Source organism: Hydra vulgaris, chromosome 15 (assembly GCF_038396675.1).
Source record: "Hydra vulgaris chromosome 15, alternate assembly HydraT2T_AEP".
Taxonomy (NCBI): Eukaryota; Metazoa; Cnidaria; class Hydrozoa; order Anthoathecata; family Hydridae; genus Hydra; species Hydra vulgaris.
The window spans coordinates 4,612,625-4,636,939 of NC_088934.1; the positions used below are offsets into that span (position 1 = coordinate 4,612,625).

At 25.5% G+C, this 24,315-nt stretch overlaps 1 protein-coding gene across 2 annotated transcripts in view; it reads left to right on the forward strand.

The window, feature by feature from the left end:
* The window catches only part of LOC136072048 (Golgi apparatus protein 1-like), a 69,735-nt gene that overhangs the window by 5,088 nt on the left and 40,332 nt on the right, over window positions 1–24,315 (forward strand). For both annotated transcript variants that reach the window (XM_065820065.1, XM_065820066.1), the window contains exons 2-5: window positions 12,031–12,176; window positions 19,389–19,424; window positions 22,960–23,049; window positions 23,254–23,481. In XM_065820065.1, the coding sequence (XP_065676137.1) occupies window positions 12,031–12,176; window positions 19,389–19,424; window positions 22,960–23,049; window positions 23,254–23,481 (500 nt within the window). The remainder of the gene's footprint in view (window positions 1–12,030; window positions 12,177–19,388; window positions 19,425–22,959; window positions 23,050–23,253; window positions 23,482–24,315) is intronic.

Below are 24,315 nucleotides of genomic sequence, written 5' to 3' on the forward strand. Positions count from 1 at the left end.
TTTTTTTTTGCTAACATTTTCACTCTGAAAAAGGCTGTAAGCAACCACAATTAGAATTGGAAGTTACTGGAACAGAAAAGATGAAGTTTATAGAGCAAGATAACGATTAACAAACAACTTAAAAAATTGCAAATTATATGAATCAGGAAAACAAGATCAAGGTAGCAAATTCCAAAGAACTGATGTTTGAGGAAAAAAACTAGACAAAAAAGAATTTTTAGAGCACTTAGAAACAATGACAGTAAAAGGATAAGGCTCAATTTAATGACGAGTAACACATTAATGAATTTTAGTAGATGGCACAAGAGATGCTAGCTCTTTAGAGCAGTGCCCATTATAAATTTATAGAAAAGAGAAAGAGAAGCAACATTATGGCAACATTACTTTGTCTAAAAAAGAAAGGGCATCATTGAAGATCTGCCCCAGATATGGCAACAGTATTCCATTAAGGGACAGATTTGAGATTTGCAGAGATAAAGAATAGAATCCTGAGTAAAAAAGTGGGTAGCATGATAAAGAGATGCAACCTTGGCAGATGCTAATTTTGCAATGGATTTGATATATGGTTTCCAAGAAAGATCGGAAGTAAGAGTTAATCGTAGAAAACAAAAGGTAGATGACTCATCGAGTACATTACCATTCATAAATATAGGAAGAGATTATTATCTAGATTATTGCAATAACGATTAGCTGAACAAAATTGAGTTTTATCTGAGTTAAAGTTCACCAGCCAGTGAGCCACATGTTAAAGTTGCAAAAAGAAATTGCTAAAAAAATGTTGGTTTTATACAATTTATTAAATATATTGTCAATTTCAAATGTAAAATAGACCATTTTCCAGTAACCTTTAGACCTATGTTTTTATATGATCTCTAATCAGTATAAAATTTCCAATCATAATCAATCATAAAAATGGGTGAGTGGAAACTATTATAACACCCTGTTTTGGCCCATTTTCAGCCATTATTAAAATTTCTGTAAATAAACTACAAATATTCTTGAAAAAAAGATCTCATTCAATTGACATAAATTAAAACCTGGCAGTCTCTCTGGTTCACTTTGCTTGCTAAGCCAATGTGTCTGCATTTTTTTCAATTAAAGAAAACTTGTTATTTTTTTTCTCTTAAAGAAAACTCATTTTAAGAATACTTAAAAATCTAAATCAACTTATTTCTTTTTATATTATTATTATATATTATCTTTTATATTATTATATATTTTATATTATTATATATATATTATTAACTTATTATATTGTTTAATTTTAAAATACTTTGTTTAACTTAAACCTTTTTTTAATCTTTTTATAAAAGGCTTTTTAAAGCAATGCAAATTATCATACTTAAAAAAAGAAAAATAAGCAACTTAAATTTGAAATAGCAGACCTAAAGTAGGACTCAAAAACATATATCAAATAATAATTATGGTTTAAAAAATTGTATAACAACATAATTTATTGCTTCAGTGAAAATATTCTTTATCTAGAGTTGATACCTTCTGTTAATCAAAAGTTATTTATCAAAACTTAGTTAAAAATACTTTAAACAATTGCAGTTAAAATTCATTACTTAACTAGGTAACATTTTTAACTTGAACTTCCATAAACCCAGGCTTGGATAGTAAGATGATTGTAATAAGATAGTAAGATTAAATGTAACTGAACACTCTTATAATTTTTTTTCTTTACAACTTGACCACAGCGGTTTTGATGTTTTATCTATTAAAATGCTATAACAAATTCTTACGTTAAGAATAACTTTTAATGGTTGATCTTTTCTAAAGCTTTTACTATACGGAAAAGCTTTGAATAAAATAAAAATTAATTATAGTGATTGTTTAAAATAAACACATTTTGAGTAATTAACAAATGTTATATATATGTTATAAATTATATATTAAATATAATAATAAAATATATAATAAATTATATAAATTATTAGTATATTTAGTAAATTAAAAAAATATGTTATAAATAACAAATGTTATATATATGTTATAAATTTTTTTATGCTGGCATATTTTTTTAATGAGAATTTAATTGTTTGAAACTATTTTTATGTCTTCCTAAAAATCTTCTTAAAGTATTTGTACATTACTTTCAATTATGAATAAGTTGAATTAAATCTTCAGTTGCAATGGAAGAATTTAATTGCTTTATTTTTTTTGTTGCTATTTTTATAAAGAATTGTTTAAAGCTACAATATTTGAAAAAAAAATTTTGTGCAACTTCTTGGAAAAAATGTTTATACAATTTAAAAATAATACATATAACACTTTTTAATAATTTTAATAAAATTTGTTCATTCATTAAACAATCATTAAAAGTAATTTGTTAAAGCGTTTTGCATAACTTTAATAAAATGTTTCAAAGGATAAGTTTTAAAGTAATTTATTTTAAACACAATTAAAATTGTAACAAAAAGTAACTTAGGCTTCGAGTTTTTTTTTTAGTGCTTATATATATTTTCTTTTTCGTAAGGAGTTTTTTTTTTTTTTCATTATTATTTTTTTAATTTTCTTCCTAGTTTAAGTTTAGTTAGCGTTACTTTTTTCAGTGCATTTCTAAAAGGAATAAAAATCATCAAAACATCTAAACGTTCTTGGTCAAGTTGTCAAAAAATAAAATCTTTTCCTTTACGCCATTCCTGTCCAAGCCTGTAAACCACATTTTTATTGATTTAAATATTCTTAAATAAAATAGTGTTATTAAAATAACTTGTGCGTATCAAATAAATATTTCAACTTGTTATTTTTTTATATAACGCATATTTTATGTTTATAATATAATCTTTTTATAATGTACAGTTCTAAAACCTGCCTGGTTTACGTTTTTTTATATCAGCCCTCAGAATTAGAAAAAATGAAGTCGGCAATATTTTGCCTACCATCTTTAAAAGGTTGGCATTAGGTTGTGAAAAAAATTTAATACAAAGGTTTTACCATATAACATAGAAACAAGGTCGGCAATTTGTTGCTAACCTCAAACACTTTAAGGTCAGCAATTAAATTGGCATTGTTGAATGCCAACCCCAATCCCGAGGGCTAATGTATCTCATTACCATACCGCTTTTTTTTCATGAATTAAAATGTTAGACTTACTTTCGTTAATGACATTGTTGAAGATTTTGCAAGATACAAGATTTAGTAAACTGGTAATAATGCTTAGCATCAGACAACACCTTTTATGCATTAATTTCTTGTAATAATGAATAGGCGTTTGTTCTTGGAAGAAAAAAAAAGAAGATTATTGTTAGGTATAGCAGCTGCATAATATAAAAACCATGGAGTAGAACAAGGCTTGACTTGGAACTGATAAGAAGAAATAAAAGCCTCCATACCTACCTTGATCCAGGAAGTTACATCAGAGATGCATTTATCAGTGGACAAAGAAAAGACATCACCCCTATGATACAAACATAGGGCAGCAAATTTTTGGGGGCAGCAAATTTCTGTAAACATTTTTAATTTAATAAAAAGCAATCCAGAATTCATACGACAATCAGAGTTTCAGTGTAGTTAAATAACAATTAAATGAGGTTGATTCTGTGCAACACTGTAAGTTGTTACGATATTGTAGAATAAATTTTGTTGTGTTGGTTGTTATATATGGTTACCTTAGTTATGTTTTCATAAGAGCTTATTGGTTTGCACAGAATCAAGACATAATGAGCTAAGAGCAGCAAAGGTCAATGGGTAAATACTTGTAATTATTTATTGGGATAAGTTTTAGTCTGAAAGTTGTTTTGATTATCTTTTAGTTCATGTTTTCAATAAATTGTGATTTTTACCAAGTATTGGAATTTGTTTTGTTGTTATTTCTTTTAAAAGGATATTTATTTTGTTTATTTGTTTATCTTATATCTATTAATCATCATTATATTATAATTGTTTCAATAAAAAAAAACAGAGTTAAGAAAGCATCATGCATTCCTTTCTTGACCTAATGCACTTTTTTTTTGCTTGTAGTGCCGGCTAATTTTTCATAGCCTATGTGTGGCAAAATTATAAATTTGCCTCCACATACATATATACATATATACATACATACATACATGCATACATACATACATACATACATACATACATACATACATACATACATACATACATACATACATACATACATACATACATACATACATATATACATTAAGGTGTCCCAAAAAACAACATTTTTGAAAAATATATGCAGAGACCCCCTTAATGTGTACTATCTAATACAAAAACACTAGATTTAAAATTTTTTTGATTAAAATATATTTTAAGAGGTCCCTCAAGACCCTCGAATATTTAATGGGTCCCTAATATTTTCAAAAAAAAATTTTCAAAAATATGTCAACCTGGTACTCAAATGAAGCGAAATTATATAAAAATTTCAAAAATAATATAGATTTCAAATATAGAATTGTTATTTTTGGTTTTATTACATGAAAAATTACGTTTTTTAACAAAAAACAAAAAAATGGATTTTTTTAATGTATTTTTATGACAATTTTGATAAATAAGTTTAAATTTTTCCAAATTAAATATTATTTTTGAAATTTTTATATAATTTTGCTTTATTTGAGTACCAGGTTGACATACTTTAAAAACTTTTTTTTTGAAAATATTAGGGACCCATTCAATATTCGAGGGTCTTGAGGGACCCCTTAAAGTATTTTTTATTCAAAAAAATTTTAAATCTAGTGTTTTTGTATTAGATAGAACACATTAAGGGGGTCTCTGCATATATTTTTCAAAAATGTTGTTTTTTGGGACACTTTAATATACATACATATACATACATACATACATACATACATACATACATACATACATACATACATACATACATACATACATACATACATACATACATACATACATACATATATACATACATATATACATACATACATATATACATACATATATACATACATATATACATACATATATGCATACATATATACATACATACGTACATACATACATATATGCATACATACATACATACATATGTACATACATACATACATCAAGCCTCGAAATCAGGAAAAATAAGGTTGGCAATAAATTGCCGACCTCAAACTGTTAGAGGTTGGCAAAAAAAAAAGAGTTACAGTAAAACATAGAAATGAGATCGGCGATTGTTTGCCGACATCAAACACTTTGAGGTCCGCATTGCCAAACATTGACCCTAATTCCGAGGGTTAATGCACACATACATACATTATTATGTATTATGCGACTGGTGGTTTTTCATTTATAATAAAAAACAATTAGTTTTTAAAAATTAGAAACAAATTTTCAAAGATCTTAAAAGAAACCATGCAAAAAAAGTAACAGTTAATTAGAGTGAAAGATAAAAAAAATTAATTTAATAAGCTAAAGTTCTAAAATAGTAAAATTAAAACTTGATAAACATAAAACTCAATAGAAATTATTTTAGACGTTTGTAGTTTATGTTTAGAATTATGTTTGGAATAAATAGAAGAGGCTAGGGCTATTACTCTTGACATATCTAAGGCTTTCAACAAAGTTTGGCATACTGGTCTTCTCCATAAGCTTGTTTCATATATATGTATCTGGGAAAGTTTTTGAGATTATCAAATCATTTCTTTTTAACCGCTTTATTAAAGTCATCATCGAAAGCCAACACTCTTCTTTATTTCCAGGAACTTCTAGGGTACCTCAAGGTTCTATCCTTGTACCTCAAGGTTCTATCCTTGGTCCTAGTTTGTTTCTTATCTACATTAATGATCTTCCCAACAACCTTACATCTAAGGTAGCTCTTTTTGCTGATGACTCTTTTTTAATACTTTTTTTAATTTTATACTCCTGTCTTAATGAAAGGTTGTTTTTTTTTGATTGCTTAGAACAGGCAGCCGATCTGGAATCTGATTTCACTTCTGTAGCAGATTGGGGCTCACAGTGGCTTGTAAATTTTAACTCCAATAAAACTCAGCAAAAATTTATTTATTGCAAACAACTATCCCAGTACTGTCGACACTCCTATATTAATGAGTGGCAACCCTCTTACTGAGTCTTTTTCTTTACGTCCTCTTGGATTATCGTTTACTACTGACCTTTCATGAAATCCATATATACAATCGGTTGCTAAATTAGCATCTGCTAAGGTTGTTTTTCTTTATTGTGCTTGCATTTTCTCTCTCCTGATTCCATTCTCTACCTTTACAAATCTCTTATTCATCCCTGTATGGAATACTGTTGTCATATTTGGGTTGGTTCTTCTAATGATGTTCTTACTCTTCTAGACAAGGTCCAAAAATGCATTGTAAATTTAGTTGGACCCGTTCTATCTGCTAACCTTGTTAAAGTTGCATCTCCTTCAAAGGAACGATCATCTCTGGTTCCATCAACTAAAACTCATTCTCGGTTGACTCGTCATTCAGCAAAGTCTTATTCTTTTACTGTATCAGTCCCTGCATGCTTTAAAAACTTTTATTCATCTAGTTTTTTCCCCTGCACCAAAACCCTTTGAAACTCTCTCCCATCTTCATGTTTTCCTGACTCATATAACCTTTAACTTTTTAAGTCTTCTGTCAACCGTGTCCTTGCTCTAAAACTCTTTTTTTTTTCTTCTAGTAATTCCCAACTTAATAGTGGTTGCTTGCAGCCTTGTTGGGAGAGAATCAGAATAAAAAATAATAATAACTTTGATTTTTTCTAACAGTTTTATATTACACCAAACTCTTTTAAATAAAGTAACAAAATACTATTGTTTATTGTTTTATCAATATGTTCAAAATTGTGTTATTTGTATATTTATTATATCAAAATTCTCAAATAATATTATAAATAACTTATTTTTTATTTAAAAAGTGGATCATTCCATATGAAATCATCCAAAAAAAATATTTTTGACACCCTTACATTTCAGAATTTGTTCATTTTTACCTCACTTGCAGTCCATATTAAAAAAATAATAGCTGCAAAAATTTTAGTTAAAAATACACATGGGTTCCAGATGTATTGTAATAATGATGACTCATCGTTTTAGTGCTTATCTGAAGCGACTACAAAGCAACTTTGACATATAGTATTATCATAATAGCTTGGGGAAATTTTCTAAAATTTGGTACCCCAATAGAATTTTACTTAGGGAATCCAAAAACAGCGTCCTCAAAACTTGATTGTTTCAGGAAATGTCTTATTTATCCAATTTTGTTCAAAATTATTGACTTGTAAACTCATGATTTTTGGAGGTAAAATGAAGACTGTGGCCAAAAACCCAGAGTAAAAAGTTTAATTGTATGTCATTATTTTATCTTAAGTCTACTGAAAAAAATTAGATTTTTCAATTGTCTCTTTAATACTTGATTCTCAAAATTTGCGTTTAAAAATTCCGCTTTTTTAGAAAATTTTAAATTTTGTAACAAAAGTAATTGAATGTTTTTTAAAACATTTATTTGATTAAAACATCAAATAGTGTTATTTATTGACTAGTTTAGGACATTTATAGTCATGGGGCAAGGGAGGGCCAGGGGGGGTCACTCCCTACATTCCCTGGTTGGGACGGCCCTGCATTCTTGTGCCAGGAACTGTTCTTCAACCTATATATCTTTTTTCTAATTGTGCTTGTATTTGGTAGATTTCATCTTTAGAAGAAATCTCGGCTTTACAAAAGGAGTACATTAAATTAACATCTAAAATCTGCCTAGTAGTTATTTGTTTTAGACTTTCTTGACATACTACTCTTTTAAAAGTCCCACCAATACCATCAGGGGGGGGGGTTTACCATGACTGGTAGCAAAAAGTACACATTCAGCATTTAAATCCAAGTCTTTACTGTGATGAAAAAGATTGATATAGTTTTTAAATTGCAGGCCTTGTTACGAGATTTCGCTGCGTAGCGAAAACGCGTAACGCATTTCTAAGTAACTCAACTCAGCAATTATATTTTGCATCATTAGAAGTTATATTGCGTCACTAGCGTCTTTTCAAGTACCGCATTGTAATTAAAGTTATTTTATTAACGCGTTAAAAATCATACAAACAGTTTGTTTTTTTCTCACTATAACAAAAGTTACAAATAAAATCTAAGTTCTTATTAAAAAAATCATTTTTATTATTTTTTTCAAATATGAACTAAATTTTATTTTGAGAAAAATATTTTTTTCATGAAACGTAAAATATTTGTTTATTTTCTTATGATTTTATATTTGGTTTTTGATTATTTTATTAACTGTTACATAACATTTTTTCTTATTTAATTTGTGAACTCTTTTTAATAATGTTTTTAAACAATAAAGTTTTTTTTCGTTATTTATCAGTTACCGATAACATATTCGTGATCATAATTTATTTTCATAAATTAAATGAACGTCATTAAAACTTTACGTTATTGAATTAACAATAAACAAAATATCTTATTAATAAAATATTTACATCAAAATAAATCGTGCATTTTTTAAACTAATTATGACTAAAAATAATTTTTATATTTAAAAGGAATTTATATATTTAATTCCTTAAGATAAAACTTAAAACACTTTTTTTTTTTAACTAATTTTAAATAACAAAAAAAAAAAATTATGAAACAAACTGTTTCTTTAACAAAATAATACATTATTTTACAATTGCAGTTAAATGCTTTTACTTAGACTTTATTTCTTCTGAATAAAAGTCACGTTAACGGTAATCAAAAGATAATTTAAATATTCTAAAAGATATAAGTTTTTGCGTAGCGCAAAACTGCTGAACGCGTAGGCAAATCGCCTTTTCGCAAGCAAAATGCGAGCTGCGTAGCGCTTCTTAACAAGGCCTGAAATTGTGTTGCACAACCATCAGAAAAGTATTTCACCCTTGGTACATCAGTTAAATTTTCTTTGATATTTCTAGTTATATATTCCTGAGTCTTGTAAATAAATCCTGTGTCATGATCAACATCTTCTGAAAGGTAACAAAAAGATTTATGTTTGAGAACTTTTTTCTCTATAAAACAAAGTACAATTGTAAAGAGTGAGCATTGACTTTTTCCTCCAGTGATAACTTTAAGCTTAATCCTGAACAACATCTTGATAATTTTCAGCAAAATCTCCTAAAATTAAACATTAGTTTTAGTTAAGGTTTTCTTTACAGTTTATTATGCATCTATTTTGTGTTTTAGCAATATATGAGTGAGTGGTAAGGTTGTCAATGCTGTTTCATAATAAATCATTATATTCACTTAGTGGCAATGATTGTTTTAGTAGTATTGTACGATTGGTACTCTGCCATTGCTTGAATGCTACATCTTCTTCGAGCTTATTGTTCATAAACTCCTGCACTAAAAGACATTTTAATGCTTCAATACCAGGGCATTGATTACATTAATGCAACATACATTCTGCATTTTCAAGAGAACAAACAATCAATGCCATGGCATCAATGAGAAATTATGTATTTTGGTCCTGGCATCATTCTTGAAAATTCATCACTTTGATAAAAGTTAATCACTAAATTAATTGTGTCTGGTGAAAATGAGTTTCCGGTTTTTTTTTGAGGAAATGATAGAATTCCATGCTCATCTTTAACTTTTCTTGCAGTTCAAACAAAATACTCAGACACTTAAAAGTAGCTTGATATCTTTGTACGTGTCCATGATTTTGGTGTAAGTGTTGACATTTGCACCTTAAGGTGATAAGAGTCAGTCTCTGAATTTTTTTTTTATTTCATACATTAAAATCATGCTCATTGTTAATGTTGTTGTTTGAAATGGGGCTTTTTATTTCTATTGTTAAAGAAGTTTCTTTAATGTTATATGCTAATAAGACCATTTTCGCAACTCTGTCATTAGTGTTCTCAAACTTTTGTTTTGCTGCAGGCAATTTCCTGTGTTTTGAAAGACTTTTTAGTTTGACTGGTGAAATTCCAAGCTATCCTATAGTGGTATCTAAGTTAATTTTTCTCACTTTTTGATTCCCATTCCTCTTGTGAATTTAAATCTTCATCAGTTTCTACTGCTTTTTTGTAACATTTACTGCAGAATTTTCAACCTGGTGTTACATAAACATTATTTTCTTGCAAAAATTTTGCCAATTCTAGGAAAATCTTCATATTACCTTAGAAACAAATTCAGTTTTAATTTTTTTAAATAACTGAAATATAAAAAAATTTTTATAAAAAATAATTTTTTTTTAATTTAATTTTTATATCAATTCTGTTTTTGAGATAATAAGAGGTAATTATTTCAGTTCCAATCAGCATTCACCGATTGGAATTGAAATAATGAAAATATATTGTTTTTCAAACTTAAACTAAAAAAAAAATTATGTTTTTTAATTGAATTTTAATAACTATTTATTAATAATTCATTTTATGTATGAAAAAAATTAAATAAATAAAACCCAGAGTGATTAGGGAAGGGGGGGGGGGGGCAGAGTTGATCATAGGCCCCTGGCCCTCCCTTGGCCCATGACTATAAATGTCCTAAACTAGTCAATAAATAACACTATTTGATGTTTTAATCAAATAAATGTTTTAAAAAACATTCAATTACTTTTGTTACAAAATTTAAAATTTTCTAAAAAAGCGGAATTTTTAAACGCAAATTTTGAGAATCAAGTATTAAAGAGACAATTGAAAAATCTAATTTTTTTCAGTAGACTTAAGATAAAATAATGACATACAATTAAACTTTTTACTCTGGGTTTTTGGCCACAGTCTTCATTTTACCTCCAAAAATCATGAGTTTACAAGTCAATAATTTTGAACAAAATTGGATAAATAAGACATTTCCTGAAACAATCAAGTTTTGAGGACGCTGTTTTTGGATTCCCCAAGTAAAATTCTATTGGGGTACCAAATTTTAGAAAATTTCCCCAAGCTATTATGATAATACTATATGTCAAAGTTGCTTTGTAGTCGCTTCAGATAAGCACTAAAACGATGAGTCATCATTATTACAATACATCTGGAACCCATGTGTATTTTTAACTAAAATTTTTGCAGCTATTATTTTTTTAATATGGACTGCAAGTGAGGTAAAAATGAACAAATTCTGAAATGTAAGGGTGTCAAAAATATTTTTTTTGGATGATTTCATATGGAATCACCCAAGTATGTATTTCTTATGATAAATGATTTCAATATTTCAAAATATCTTATTTTGTTTAAATATTTCAATATATTATGTGAATGCTTTTAAATAATAACAAATTACTTCTAAGGAATGTTTATAATAAACACGTTTAAATTATCAAACAGTATTTTTATAATTTTTCTTATTTATGTAAATACATTTTTTTTTCCCAACAAAATTCAAAATTAAACAATAACACCTTTATTAAATAAATACCATTGTCAATTTTTAAAAAAAAATTATTTAATTTTTTGTTTAGCAAATGAAGTTTTTTCTTAACAAAGAAACGTGTACTCTTTTTAATAAATTTCTTTTTAAAATTTTCAGTATTGTTTTTTTTTAGTTTTCCCTTTAGTTTATTTAGTTCTTTCAGCACATTTTTAAAACACTTAAATTGTCAAAACAAACATGCAAACATCTGTGGCCAAGTTGTCTAAAAAATTATTTTATGGGTGGACAAATAAGGAGTATGACTATAAGGAGTAGGACAAATAAGGAGTATGACAATACATACATACATACATACATACATACATACATACATACATACATACATACATACATACATACATACATACATACATACATGCTTACATACATACATACATACATACATACATACATACATACATACATACATACATACATACATACATACATACATACATACATACAAGCACAAACATACATACACGCACATACGTACATACATACATACATACATACATACATACATACATACATACATACATACATACATACATACATACATACATACATACATACATGCATACATACATACATGCATGCATGCATGTATGCATACATACATACATACATACATACATACATACATACATACATACATACATACATACATACACACATACATACAAATCAAATTAATTAGGCGAAATTCTTTGATTAAGATAAGATGATAAATAATATCTCTCTCAATTTTTTAGAAGAAAAGATCCACTTTGATCCTGCAAGTGACAAATATCTGTTGTCAAAAGATGAAACTTGTATACAGGATGTGAAAAATCTATGTAAATCAGTTAAAAAAGAAAATAACTTTGCTGTTTTTGTTTGTTTGCAAGATGCTGCTCACGTAAGAATTTTTGTTTAGACTTGAAATTTTTAGAGTTTAAGTATAGTTAAAAACATAAAGCTTGAATAGAAAGTAAATAATTATAGAAAAAAAGTTAATGACTTGAGATATTAAAGCATTCTTTAGAACACAGATTAAGTTTTTCTAATATAATAAAATATAATCTCATGTTTTATATAAACTGACTCACAAATATCACATCCAATCGAATGAGAAAGACAAATACCTGCTCTTTACCATTTTAAGTATAATTGATGGATTTTGATTTAATTAAAGTGATATTATATTGAAAAAACTTTAGTATTATTTACCTTTTTTTGTATTATTGTCAACATTTTTTATTGATAATTGAAAATATATATTATAACAAAATATTGTGGTTTATAAATTTGTAAGTTTTTTAGAATAACTAGTAAATCAAAAAAAAATTCTTTTTTCAAATCCATGCTTTATGCAAGCAGAATTCTATTGGGCCTAGAAATTCTTTTTTTGTTATCTTTTGTAGAAGGAAAAATTACTGTTTTTTTTTTTTTTAAATTTAAAAATTACTGTTTTTACTAAATTTTTGTTTTTTAACCTAATAACTTAAGACTTAAAAAACAATAGGTTTTGAATCGCTGCACTTTAATGTCTTCGAAACTGCAAATAATTTGCAAATCAATGATTTTTGTGACGTAATACGCAATTCATATCAAATAAATAAAATGTATGGGGGAATACAAATTAAATTTTTGTTAACTTAATTAACTTTTTTTGGTCAAATTTTTCCATTTCCTTGTATTGTCATCGAAAATGATTAAGTGTGCAAAATTTGAGCAAAATTGGTTGAGAAAAAAGCTTTCAAAAATTGATTTCAAATTTTGTGGCACACAAACATATATATATATATATATATATATATATATATATATATATATATAGAGAGAGAGAGAGAGAGAGAGAGAGAGAGAGAGAGAGAGAGAGAGAGAGAGAGAGAGAGAGAGAGAGAGAGAGAGAGAGAGAGAGAGAGAGAGAGAGAGAGAGAGAGAGAGAGAGAGAGAGAGAGAAAGAAACCTTATATAAAGCATGGAAAAAAAAAAAGAAAAAAGATTGATCTAATGTTTGTATAAACTGCATTTAATCTAGTTTGTTTTATTATTTTGATTGTATATTATAAATACACAAATAAAAGTATAGTTATTACTAATTTTTAAATAAAATAAAAATGTGTCTATTAAAAGAACTTCAGTCATGTTTAATAAAAGAAACTTTTAAAACAATCATTTCCCAAACTGTTTCATATTGATTTAAATTAACTTTGTTTTGTAACTTTTTTGAGTTGTTTCATGCTTTTGAATGTTGTTGTTATATATTTTAAAAAAAGGTTTTTTATACATTTTTATTTCTATAGGAAAAAAAGGTTTTTTTATACATTTTTATTTCTAAAGGAGGAGCTCAATAGCTCCTTCTAAAAGAACAACAAGAATTCTTCAGAATTTTTTTTTTACCATCAACAAAATGTAAGTAGTTAACAAAAAAGAACAAAATTTATATCTTTTCAACAAAATTTATTAACAAAATATATATATATATGTCATAAAGTGTACAAATTACATTAAAATAATAACAGCAAAAAGAATTCTTTAAATAAATACTAAATGAAAATTTTTATAAAAACCTGGCAAAGCGAACATTTTATTTAAATTTTAAATAAGATAACACTGGTCAACAGAGAAATTGTAAACAAAAATAGCTAAAATATACTAATTCAAGGGTGCTCTAGTTTCAAAGTTATTGCAAGAGGTCTTGTCAATTGATTTCATGGTTTTTCATTGAATATGCTGACTTCATCTTTAATCGCTTCCCTTGTTTCATAAGTTTTTCATGCAATTTAACTGTTTTAACTGTTTGTTATAAAATATAATGACATTATTTCATTAATTTTAATCAAACATGTTAAGAAAGTGTGTCAATAATCCGTATTTGTTATGTTATATCTATGGCAAAGTGATATTGGTTTTAGAAATGTACTGTCCCACTAGTGATCAAAAAAGCTTACCATTTGTATTTTGGTTGTAAGTTAGGAGATCAAAAACAACCCTGGGCTCTTCACATTTGTTGTACTTCTTGTAGTGCAGGGCTTTCTAATGGGTTAAATCGCATAAGACAAGCCATGCTATTTGCGGTACCCATGATTTGAAGGGAATCAACTGATCATGTTACCAACTGTTACTTTTGCATGATACCCTCCATAGATCATGGCATCACATATACATCAACATTACTACTACCAATTTTACCATAAATTATCCGTAAAATTACCAACATTAGATACATATTCATCAAACTTTGGCAACCCACAGTTGCAGGGCCTAATTCTGAGATATCAGAAAGTATTTTTTCACACTGACAAACTTCTTTTAAAAAGTATTTTCTTTTGTTTGAATCGGCAGGTAATACTGAATTAATTTTAAGAAAGTGTCTTTCCAAAAATTTGCGGAGATAAAAAAGACTGTTTAATATCAGATGTAGATTGGTTCACCTCTCGCTTTCACTTCTTTCTTTGCAATCTTTTTGATGAATTCTTTTATTTTTCATTTAATTAGTTTCAGGAATCCGATATTCTGGCTGTTTCTTTCTAAATTTTTCTGAATTATTGAATGCTTAACTTTATTCATTTTAATTCTAAATTCTTTTAAGCAACAATTTTCAATTTAACTAAATTATACTATAACTAATTAATCAGCAAATATGCGATTCAAACCCATTGGGCACGTGTCGCCTGGAGGTCGTCCGTAAGATATCTCATGGACGTCCAGACATTTGTAAGACGTATGAAGGATGTTCCCCGGACAACACATGCCCACTGGGAATGTTATAAAGCTAAAGAAACTAATTATCACACACTGATGAATATTTGTGATATGTCTGTGTGTGACGCAAAAAAACAATGCTAAAATATCATAGAAAAAAAAAAAATACTTTTGCCATTTAATTCTGTAACTAAAAATACTCAAAGTAAAAACAATCAGTTTCATTGAAACTTTTTAACACTTCTTTTTTCAAATAGTTAGATCTTTTAAATCAGGCGCAGAAATTTAAAATGCCTTTCACTTTGGCATAAAATTTAAGATACTTCCAAGATACTTAATTGCAATTTATGATAATAAAATATTAAAAGTCATTATTATCTTTAAGAATCAAAAAATCTGGGCCATGAAATCAACTTTAAACATCATAACCACATGTAATAAGAGTTTTTGTTTTTTGTCTCGAAAATTTATCCCGAAGTTTGAATAATTAAAACATATAGAAAAACTTGTCTTCTATAATTTTTTTTTTAGATAATCAAAATATCACCTATCTCCTTTTTTTTAAAAACTAGTTTAATGTAACTAATGAAATGATATAAATTTAAAATTAAAAATAAATTTTATTTTAAGTATATTTAAAAACACACACCTAAAATATAGATCTAATTTAAAAATAATTGAATCTTTTCGACTATCAATTCGTGGCCTTTAAGATATAACTATATATATATATATATATATATATATATATATATATATATATATATATATATATATATATATATATATATATATATATATATATATATATATGTATATATATATATATATATATATATATATATATGTATTATATATATATATATATATATATATATACAATATATATATATATATATATATATATATATATATATATATATATATATATATATATATATATATATATATATATATATATATATATATATATAATATATATATATATATATATATATATATATATATATATATATATATATTTAAATATATATATATATATAAACATTTCTATTAAATTGTTAATACTTTGCATAAACAAATTTGTTTTAACATAAACAATCTTAATTAAGTTTGTTAACATAATAAAAGTAAAATAGACATTTTAAATACTAAACCTATGCTTTCTTCAATACCATTATTATCTAAATTAATTCTACTGTTTTCTTCAATACCATTATTATAATAATTTCTTCTAAAATAGTAGTTTAGGCAATTCAAAATAAAAATGACCCAAATAACTAATCTAAAATAAAAAATCTAAAATAAAATAGCAAATAAAATATTTAAAATAAGGCTTATCATTAGCTTCTAAAAATTTTAACAGTCTCTTTAGATCAACAGCATTGAATTAAAAAGATTCATTTATTGAAAAACTTACAAAAGTATTTACTTATTCTAAAAAAGGATTAAAAAATAACATATAATTAAAATAATAGATTATAAAACAACTTTAATAATAATCTGGCTATATAATAAAAAATTGTTATTTGTTATTATAATGCTGTTTATACATATTTTTTATAGATTTTAATAAGTAAAAATGTAACATGTAACAAAAAATAAAATACCAAAACGTCCTACCAAAAACTTAAAAATATTAAAAGGTTTTAATAATATACACCTTAACAATAACATGTTTAAAAAAACATGTTATTGTTAAGGTAGATCCTTAATTTTGATTTTTTAAAATTAGAATATGAACATTAAATAAAACTGTAAGAAAAAAAACTTTTCAAAAGCAGTTTTAAACTGCTGAGTCAGCATAAATATACACAAAAAGTGAGTTATGTAAAACAACTGTTGCCAGAAAAAGACTTGTTCTATCAAGCTAAAAATTTTATAAATTGGAGACACATTAATAAAGTGCCTGAAGCAGGATTATTTTATCTTTTTATGTCTTTTTATAATGACAGCTACATTATTCTAAAAATTAAACTAAAACTTGATGGGGAAATGCAAATTTTTCAATAAAAATATTATTTTTGTTGAATATCCTACTTCAAGCACTAATTTAAAGTATAGTAAAAATTTATTATCCTTTAATATAATAACTCCTAAAAATTTGAACATTTTACTATATGCAGACAGGGACTATTCTTGACTCTTTTTGACAGCAACTGTATTTGGGTACTGTCGAAATTAAAATTTGATAACCTTTTTTTTTTTACGTTTTTTATGGCAAATATTGTTTTTTCGCTAAAGAACTGATGTTCGAGGAAAAAAACTAGACAAATAAGAGTTTTTGGAGCACTTAAGTACAGTCTCAGATAAAAGATGAGACTTGACAAATTGATGAATGGCGAGTAACACGAGAATGAATTTTTTTAGATGATATAAGAGATGCAAGCTCTTTAGAGCAGTGCCCATTATAGTATTTACAGAAAAGAAAAAGAGAACAACATTATGACGATGTGATAATGGTTGGAGGTGGGCTGCACATGCAGGTCTATCAAATATTAATGAATTTCTTGAAGTTGTGTCAATTATTAAGGAATCTCTTCAAATTATGTTCAAAAACATTTGCCTTGGTTGAAAATTTTAAATATTCTCCCTCTCAAGACAAGCAATTGCAAAATTTAACAGCAAAAACTATGGGTGTGGAAAATGTCATGTTTTCAGTAGTTAAAATAATAAACAGTGTAAGTCCAGTAGTTCATTAAAAAGTTTACATTTCTGTTAGAGCTGACCCAACATTACTATATACTTATACAAAGAACTTCAAGGAAAAGATCAATTAAATGGAAAAATGTACAACCTTAACCTTTCTGTTAAAATTAACTTTGCGGGAGCAGCAGTTAAGGATTAGAAAATGTCAGTCATTTTTTAACCTTGAGCTGAGCTGAATCCTGGAAACACATCAGAATTTGTTGCCTGTATTGCTGAATTAAACACAAGATTTTCAAAAAAGTTTGAAGATATTAAAAAAGATGCTGTCAAAATCAAATTGTTCACAGTGTCATTTTTTTGTTAAAATTAAAACTGTACTAGATAAATTCTGAATTGAGTTAAGTGATGTTTTTAGAGAGACATAATCAATATAACCTGATAGTTTACAAAAATCTTGACCAAAATAAATACAGCAGTTTAGTTAACAATGATGGGTGTTTTTTTTGGTAGCACATGCTTGTGTAAAAGTGTGTTTTCTTCGATAAAATTTGCAAAGTTTAAAACAAGATTTGTACCGATAGATATTAACTTGCAGAATACTTTAAAAATTGAAAATAGTCAATTGACAATTGAAATAAAAACTTGAAAAAAAAAAGAAGCAGGTTTTTGATTACCATTAAACTATTAATTGTACTGTACCTAATAGGTAGCTAGTATATGTGTTTGCAATGTTCCTTTGTGAGACCACTTTTAATAAATTAAAAAAATCAATTTTTTTAAATAAAGTATTTTTAAAAATCACCGGCCCAGTTAACAGGTTAAAAACATAACCCTTATCAAAAAAGTTACGTCCACCCCTGTTCTAAGATTATTATATTAAAAAAATAAACAAATAAAAATTGCTTTTAAAAAAATCAATTTTTTGCATTTTTTTTTCACAATAGATTTATCTTAAGAAAGTTATTCTATTATATTACAACTCTATCTACTTGATTTTTATTTATGGTAAACACTCTTCTTTTGTAAATGTATTTTTATGTTTTATTATTCATATTTTAAGCTACATATTTACATAACTAAAGTTACATAAGTTACATACTTACATATTTATATACCCCTAATCCTTCAGCAAACTCAAATTACCTTAAAACTGATCCTTAGACAAACTTAAGTTAACTATAAATAAAACTGTAAAAAAAAACAATTGAAAAAGAAAAACTGTAAAATTTAAAATAAACTTTAAACTTTACATAAGTTTAAATAAATATAAATAAATTAGATATTTGAAAAAAAGTGCTGAGATTCGTGTTTGCAATTCATGACCTTTAAGCTCCCACACTCCCCCACACTGGTTTACACAAGCTATTTATGGCTCGCGCAAAACTAAAAATTTCCGAGTTTTTAAAGCTGTGGATTTCAGCAGGCATGAAATATTTTTTTATATTTGATAAATATATTTTTAATATTTTTTAAAATACATCCTGAGTGGTTACAAGATGAATTATAGTTAAAAGAACTATTATTGTTGCATTAAAAGATGGATTTTAAAAGATCTTTGTATTTTTGCTGTATGATTTGCTTTTCACAGCATATTATTTACAAGGTTTGTGTTCCAGAGTTTTGAGTTAAAAAAAAACATTTAAAAAAATTGAATGACTTTCTTGACTGTAGTGGTCCCTTCTGGAGCCTTGGGAGGAAAAATAATAATAAAAAGTTAAAAAGTCAAGATTTTTATTTGAGTTTAAAAATGTGAAAATATTTATAATTTTAGAAAGATGAAGATAGTCTTTCTGATGAATGTCATGAAGTAAGTGATGTTTTTTGGTTTTAATATTTGTTTATTGTACTTACTTTTTTTTGTAAACTATAGAAGATTTATATTTTCATGTATTATATATAAATTAGTAGAAAATTAGTTATCAAGTTTTTTTTCATTTTACACTATTTCATCAATTAAGACTCATCAGAAATGAATGATGAAATTAACAAACTTTAATTTATATCAAAAATTAAATTACAGGAACTTATAAATGTCTTATCTACTGTATATTTCACACATTTGTGGAATATGTTGACATTGTATAAATAATTCCTTAGAATTGTTCACTTCTGGTATTTTTTAAAAATATATTTTTAAAAGGGAAATTATTTAAATTACTTTTTGAGCTCAATTATTTTTATAGTTTTTTAAGACAAACTTATTTTTATGCATTTAGAAATCAATTTCAATTTTTTATTAAATGAACTTGTTTTGCATGTGTAATTATTTCAAATTTTTCTTGTCATTGTAATATGCATTTTTTTGAAATATTATTATACACAGGTGCTGTTTTAGTCTGGATCAATTCAACATAAAATCATCAATTTTTTGATCTTTCAATTCCATATGCATTTTGACAGCTTGTTGTCTTTTAAATACTTTTTATTTTTAATGGATTGCTTATTATTGGCAAAATGTTTTTTTTCCATTAACCCTCTGTTAAGCCAACATAATTTTTATCAGATTCTATTTAAAAGAAACAATACATTTACAGTGAGCAAAAAAATTAATCATGCAGCCAATAGAAATTAATAAAAGTGCATTTTTCTCAAAAGGTATAAACTTTTTTGAAAAACTAATTTCACCAAAAGATAGCGCTTAAAAAATACATTAAACATCATGTTTGAAAATAAAAAATTTGAATTTGTTATATTTAAAAAAATAAAGAGCTAACTTTATTGAAAATTCCTGACAAAAAAATTAATCATGCAACAAGAAAATTCGAATGGTAAGTATCAAAAATTATATTATATTTAATTATATTATTTATTTATATTAATTTAAACTATATATTTATATTAATAAACTTTCCAGCAATGACCAGCATGGAAAATATAAAATATAAAAGAAGCTACACATCTCATTCGATCGGACTTCGTGCACGAGTAATTGCGTTATGGCAAGATGGCCAAAGCCAAAGATCAATAGCTAAAACGCTATGTATATTGCCTGCAACCGTGCAATCCATCGAGGAAAAGTTTAAAAAAGTTGGAAACCTCGAAAATCAACCTGGAAGAGGATGCAAACGAAAGACTACGGCGCGTCAAGATCGATCTTTGATCAAAAGATTCAAAATTAATCCAAGATCTTCGACAACAGCAGCAGCAAAAGAGTTGGAAGAGAGTTTTGGATTGTCTCTCACACCGCAAACAATTAGAAATCGCTTGCATGAAGCGAATTTACATGGATGAACACCACGCAACAAGCCGTATATAAGCCCAATCAATAGAAAGAAGCGGCTCGAATGGGCAAAAAAGTACGTGGATAAGCCACAAGAGTTCTGGGACTCAGTCATTTGGTCTGATGAGTCAAAATTCAATTTATTTGGCTCTGATGGAGCTGTAAAGATATAGAGGAAGCCAGGAGAAGAGCTTCAATTGAAGTGTTTAAATGCCACAGTTAAACATGGTGGCGGTAATATTATGGTCTGGGGATGTATGGCAGCAAGCAGAGTCAGAGAATTGGTGTTTATTGATCAGAGAATGGATCAATATTTATATAAATCAATTCTGCAAGATAATTTAAGTTCATCTGCAGAAATTGTCGGGTTGAAAGATAATTTTATCTTTCGGGTCAGATATTACCAGAAACTTGGTAAATTCAACGCGTAGACGTTGTTTAGCCGTCATTCAATCAAAGGGTGGACCTACGCGTTATTAATTTTATATTAATTTTCTTTATTTTTAATTTAGTTTAATTTTTTAAATTATGCATGTTTAATTTTTTTGCCTTGGTTTTTTGATTTTTTATTTCTTTTGTAATTTTTCGTAACTTTTATTATTATTTTGTAATTTTTTAGTTCCTTTTTCGATAAATTCATATATAAATTTTAATTATTTAATATAAAAATCATAAATTTTAACTTAATTTAGTTTAAATTCAGTTTTAAAAAATTTTACTATGGTGCATGATTAATTTTTTTGCTCACTGTATATACCACAATTTTTGATAAACATTTTTTACTCATTGAGCAATAGTTTTTTTGTTTACAATCACAATTTTCTTTAATTTTTTTTATTTCGAATTTCTTTTTTATTTAACAAAGCATTATTGTAACCATTTATAATTCTTTTCACTTTTTTCAAATAACTACAGCTAATTGTACATCAATTTTAATTTTTATCAATTTTATTTTATTCATCAGAGGGTGGGAAGTGTTTATCCACCAATTTTAAAAACACTTCTATGTATATATATTTAATATGCTCAGACATTTACTTGGAAAAGTTAGCAAAATGTTTCTATTTATATCTTATATGTTGTAATAACACATAATAAGCTTCGAAATAAAAATTATTAAAACAAGAAATTTCAAATAGTATATGAAAAACGCAATTTATATTTTATGTTTTCATTTTATTTAAAAAGATATCAAGGTTTTACATTTTCTATAAGTTATCAAGTTGTTTTTAGGACCTAATTTTTCAAAAGAAATATCAATTTAAAGTTTTAAAAATTTTAAAAGATTTTCGAGAATTTTTAATGCTTGCTTACAATATATATTTAATTGAATGGATATATATATATATATATATATATATATATATATATATATATATATATATATATATATATACATATATATATATATATATATATATATATATATATATATATATATATATATATATATATATATATATATAAGCACATGCTTTCTGGAAAGACTCAATATATATTTATATGTATACATGACGTGCAAGTAAAAGACAGCAGTCTCATCATCAATCTCATTTTGTTTGTAAATATACAATATGTTTTTATGTTATATAAAAAATAATTTTAAAAATGTTGAATGTTAAAATTCATAAATAAAAAACAAAAAATCAAAACAAGGTCATATACATTTTGATCTCATAAATGAGTATAGAATAAAACTATTTGTATTATAATATAATAATTTGTAATATAATATAATAGATTGTTTTTATTATGGCACGTAATAGAATAAATTAATTTAAGTTATTAATTTAATCATTAAAAATAGAAAAATATGGTTTAGTCAAATAAGTACTATTAGTCAAACTGCTATTTTAAGTAGCAGAGTAGTCAAATAAGTACTGTTTGACTGCTGCTTTAAGTTTGAGTAGGTACACAATCTAAATATGAAGAACAGATCATTATTATTTTTATCATTAACAAATTATTACAGAAAAAAAAATTATTTTAATCTTTTTCTGTAAAAACTATATTTTTTATAATAATAATAATAATTATTATTATTATTAAAATAATAACAATAATAATAATATTTAGTTCTTATTTGTATTAACAGTAAAATTGTTTTACTTTTTTTTACAAGACATTGTGGCACTACAAATATAATTTAACACGTGATCCCCGATTCGACCAGGCTGCATACAAAACTTGCGAATCAGCAATAAATACTAAAGTAAGTAGATTATTCTTTTTAATATTAAATTGTGGATTTATTTAATAAAGTTAATTCATTGCTTTTTTTGTTATATTTAATTAATACATATTTTTCGATTGTTTTATTTCTTGTTGAATGTATACTAACACATTTCACGTTTAGATATTATTTAATATCATTAACATAATTAGCATAACATAGTATGTAACACATTAATTTAAGCTTTTAAAAGAATGTCCTATGAGTTCAATAACTTCTCCTGGATTTTTGATGAATTGTCTCTTGGAACATCGTCAAATGGTTGATGATCATAGTTGTAAACAGTTTTTGATGCGAATGTCGGCTATAGTTTTTGAAGATTATCGACTCATTAAAGGTTTTTATGATCATTGTGAAGCTGATGTTAAAAAAACTAACTGTGGATCACTTAGCAAGCCATCAGAAGAATATGTAAGTTGGTTTAGTCATTCTTTTTTATTTTATTTTTTATCAAGATTGTTTTTTTTTTTTTGTTTACTTCAAGTATTAGTATTACATTATATATGTAATATTAGTATTACATTATAATTATATATATATATATATATATATATATATATATATATATATATATATATATATATATATATAAAATAATTATATATATATATATATATATAAAATAATAGTATATGTATATATATATATATATATATATATATATATATATATATATATATATATATATATATATATATATATATATATATATATATATATATATATATATATATATATATATATATATATAAAATAATAATAATAATATTTTATTTTTTCCAGTATTAAGCATGTCTAGATTTAAAAAAGGTTAAAATAAGGTTTATAGAAAGTTTTGCTCAAAAGAAGTTGTTAATGAGAACTCTTGAAGTGGAGGTAAAAATTTCAATTAAATGGTCTGCAAGGCTCTTAAAAAACAGTGACATCAATGTTTTTCTTCAAGTTTGCATTGTTTGATATTTTAATAATAATATAACGTATCTCTTAATAACCAAGTCATTTAACTATATATACAGTGATGTACACATCATGAGCATCTGATGGAAAACAAAAAATTTTTTTTAAAGATTTTCTTAAAAGAATCTCAAAGTGCCAAAACAAGTTGTGTTCATATCTTAAATAAACTTTAGAAAACAAGTTTAGATATAATTTATCAAAACAAATTTGTTATTGAGATAACTAGTACTGAGATATTTTTAATCAAAAAAACTTCTCAGCTTTTTTGTAACTTCAACATCTTATTAT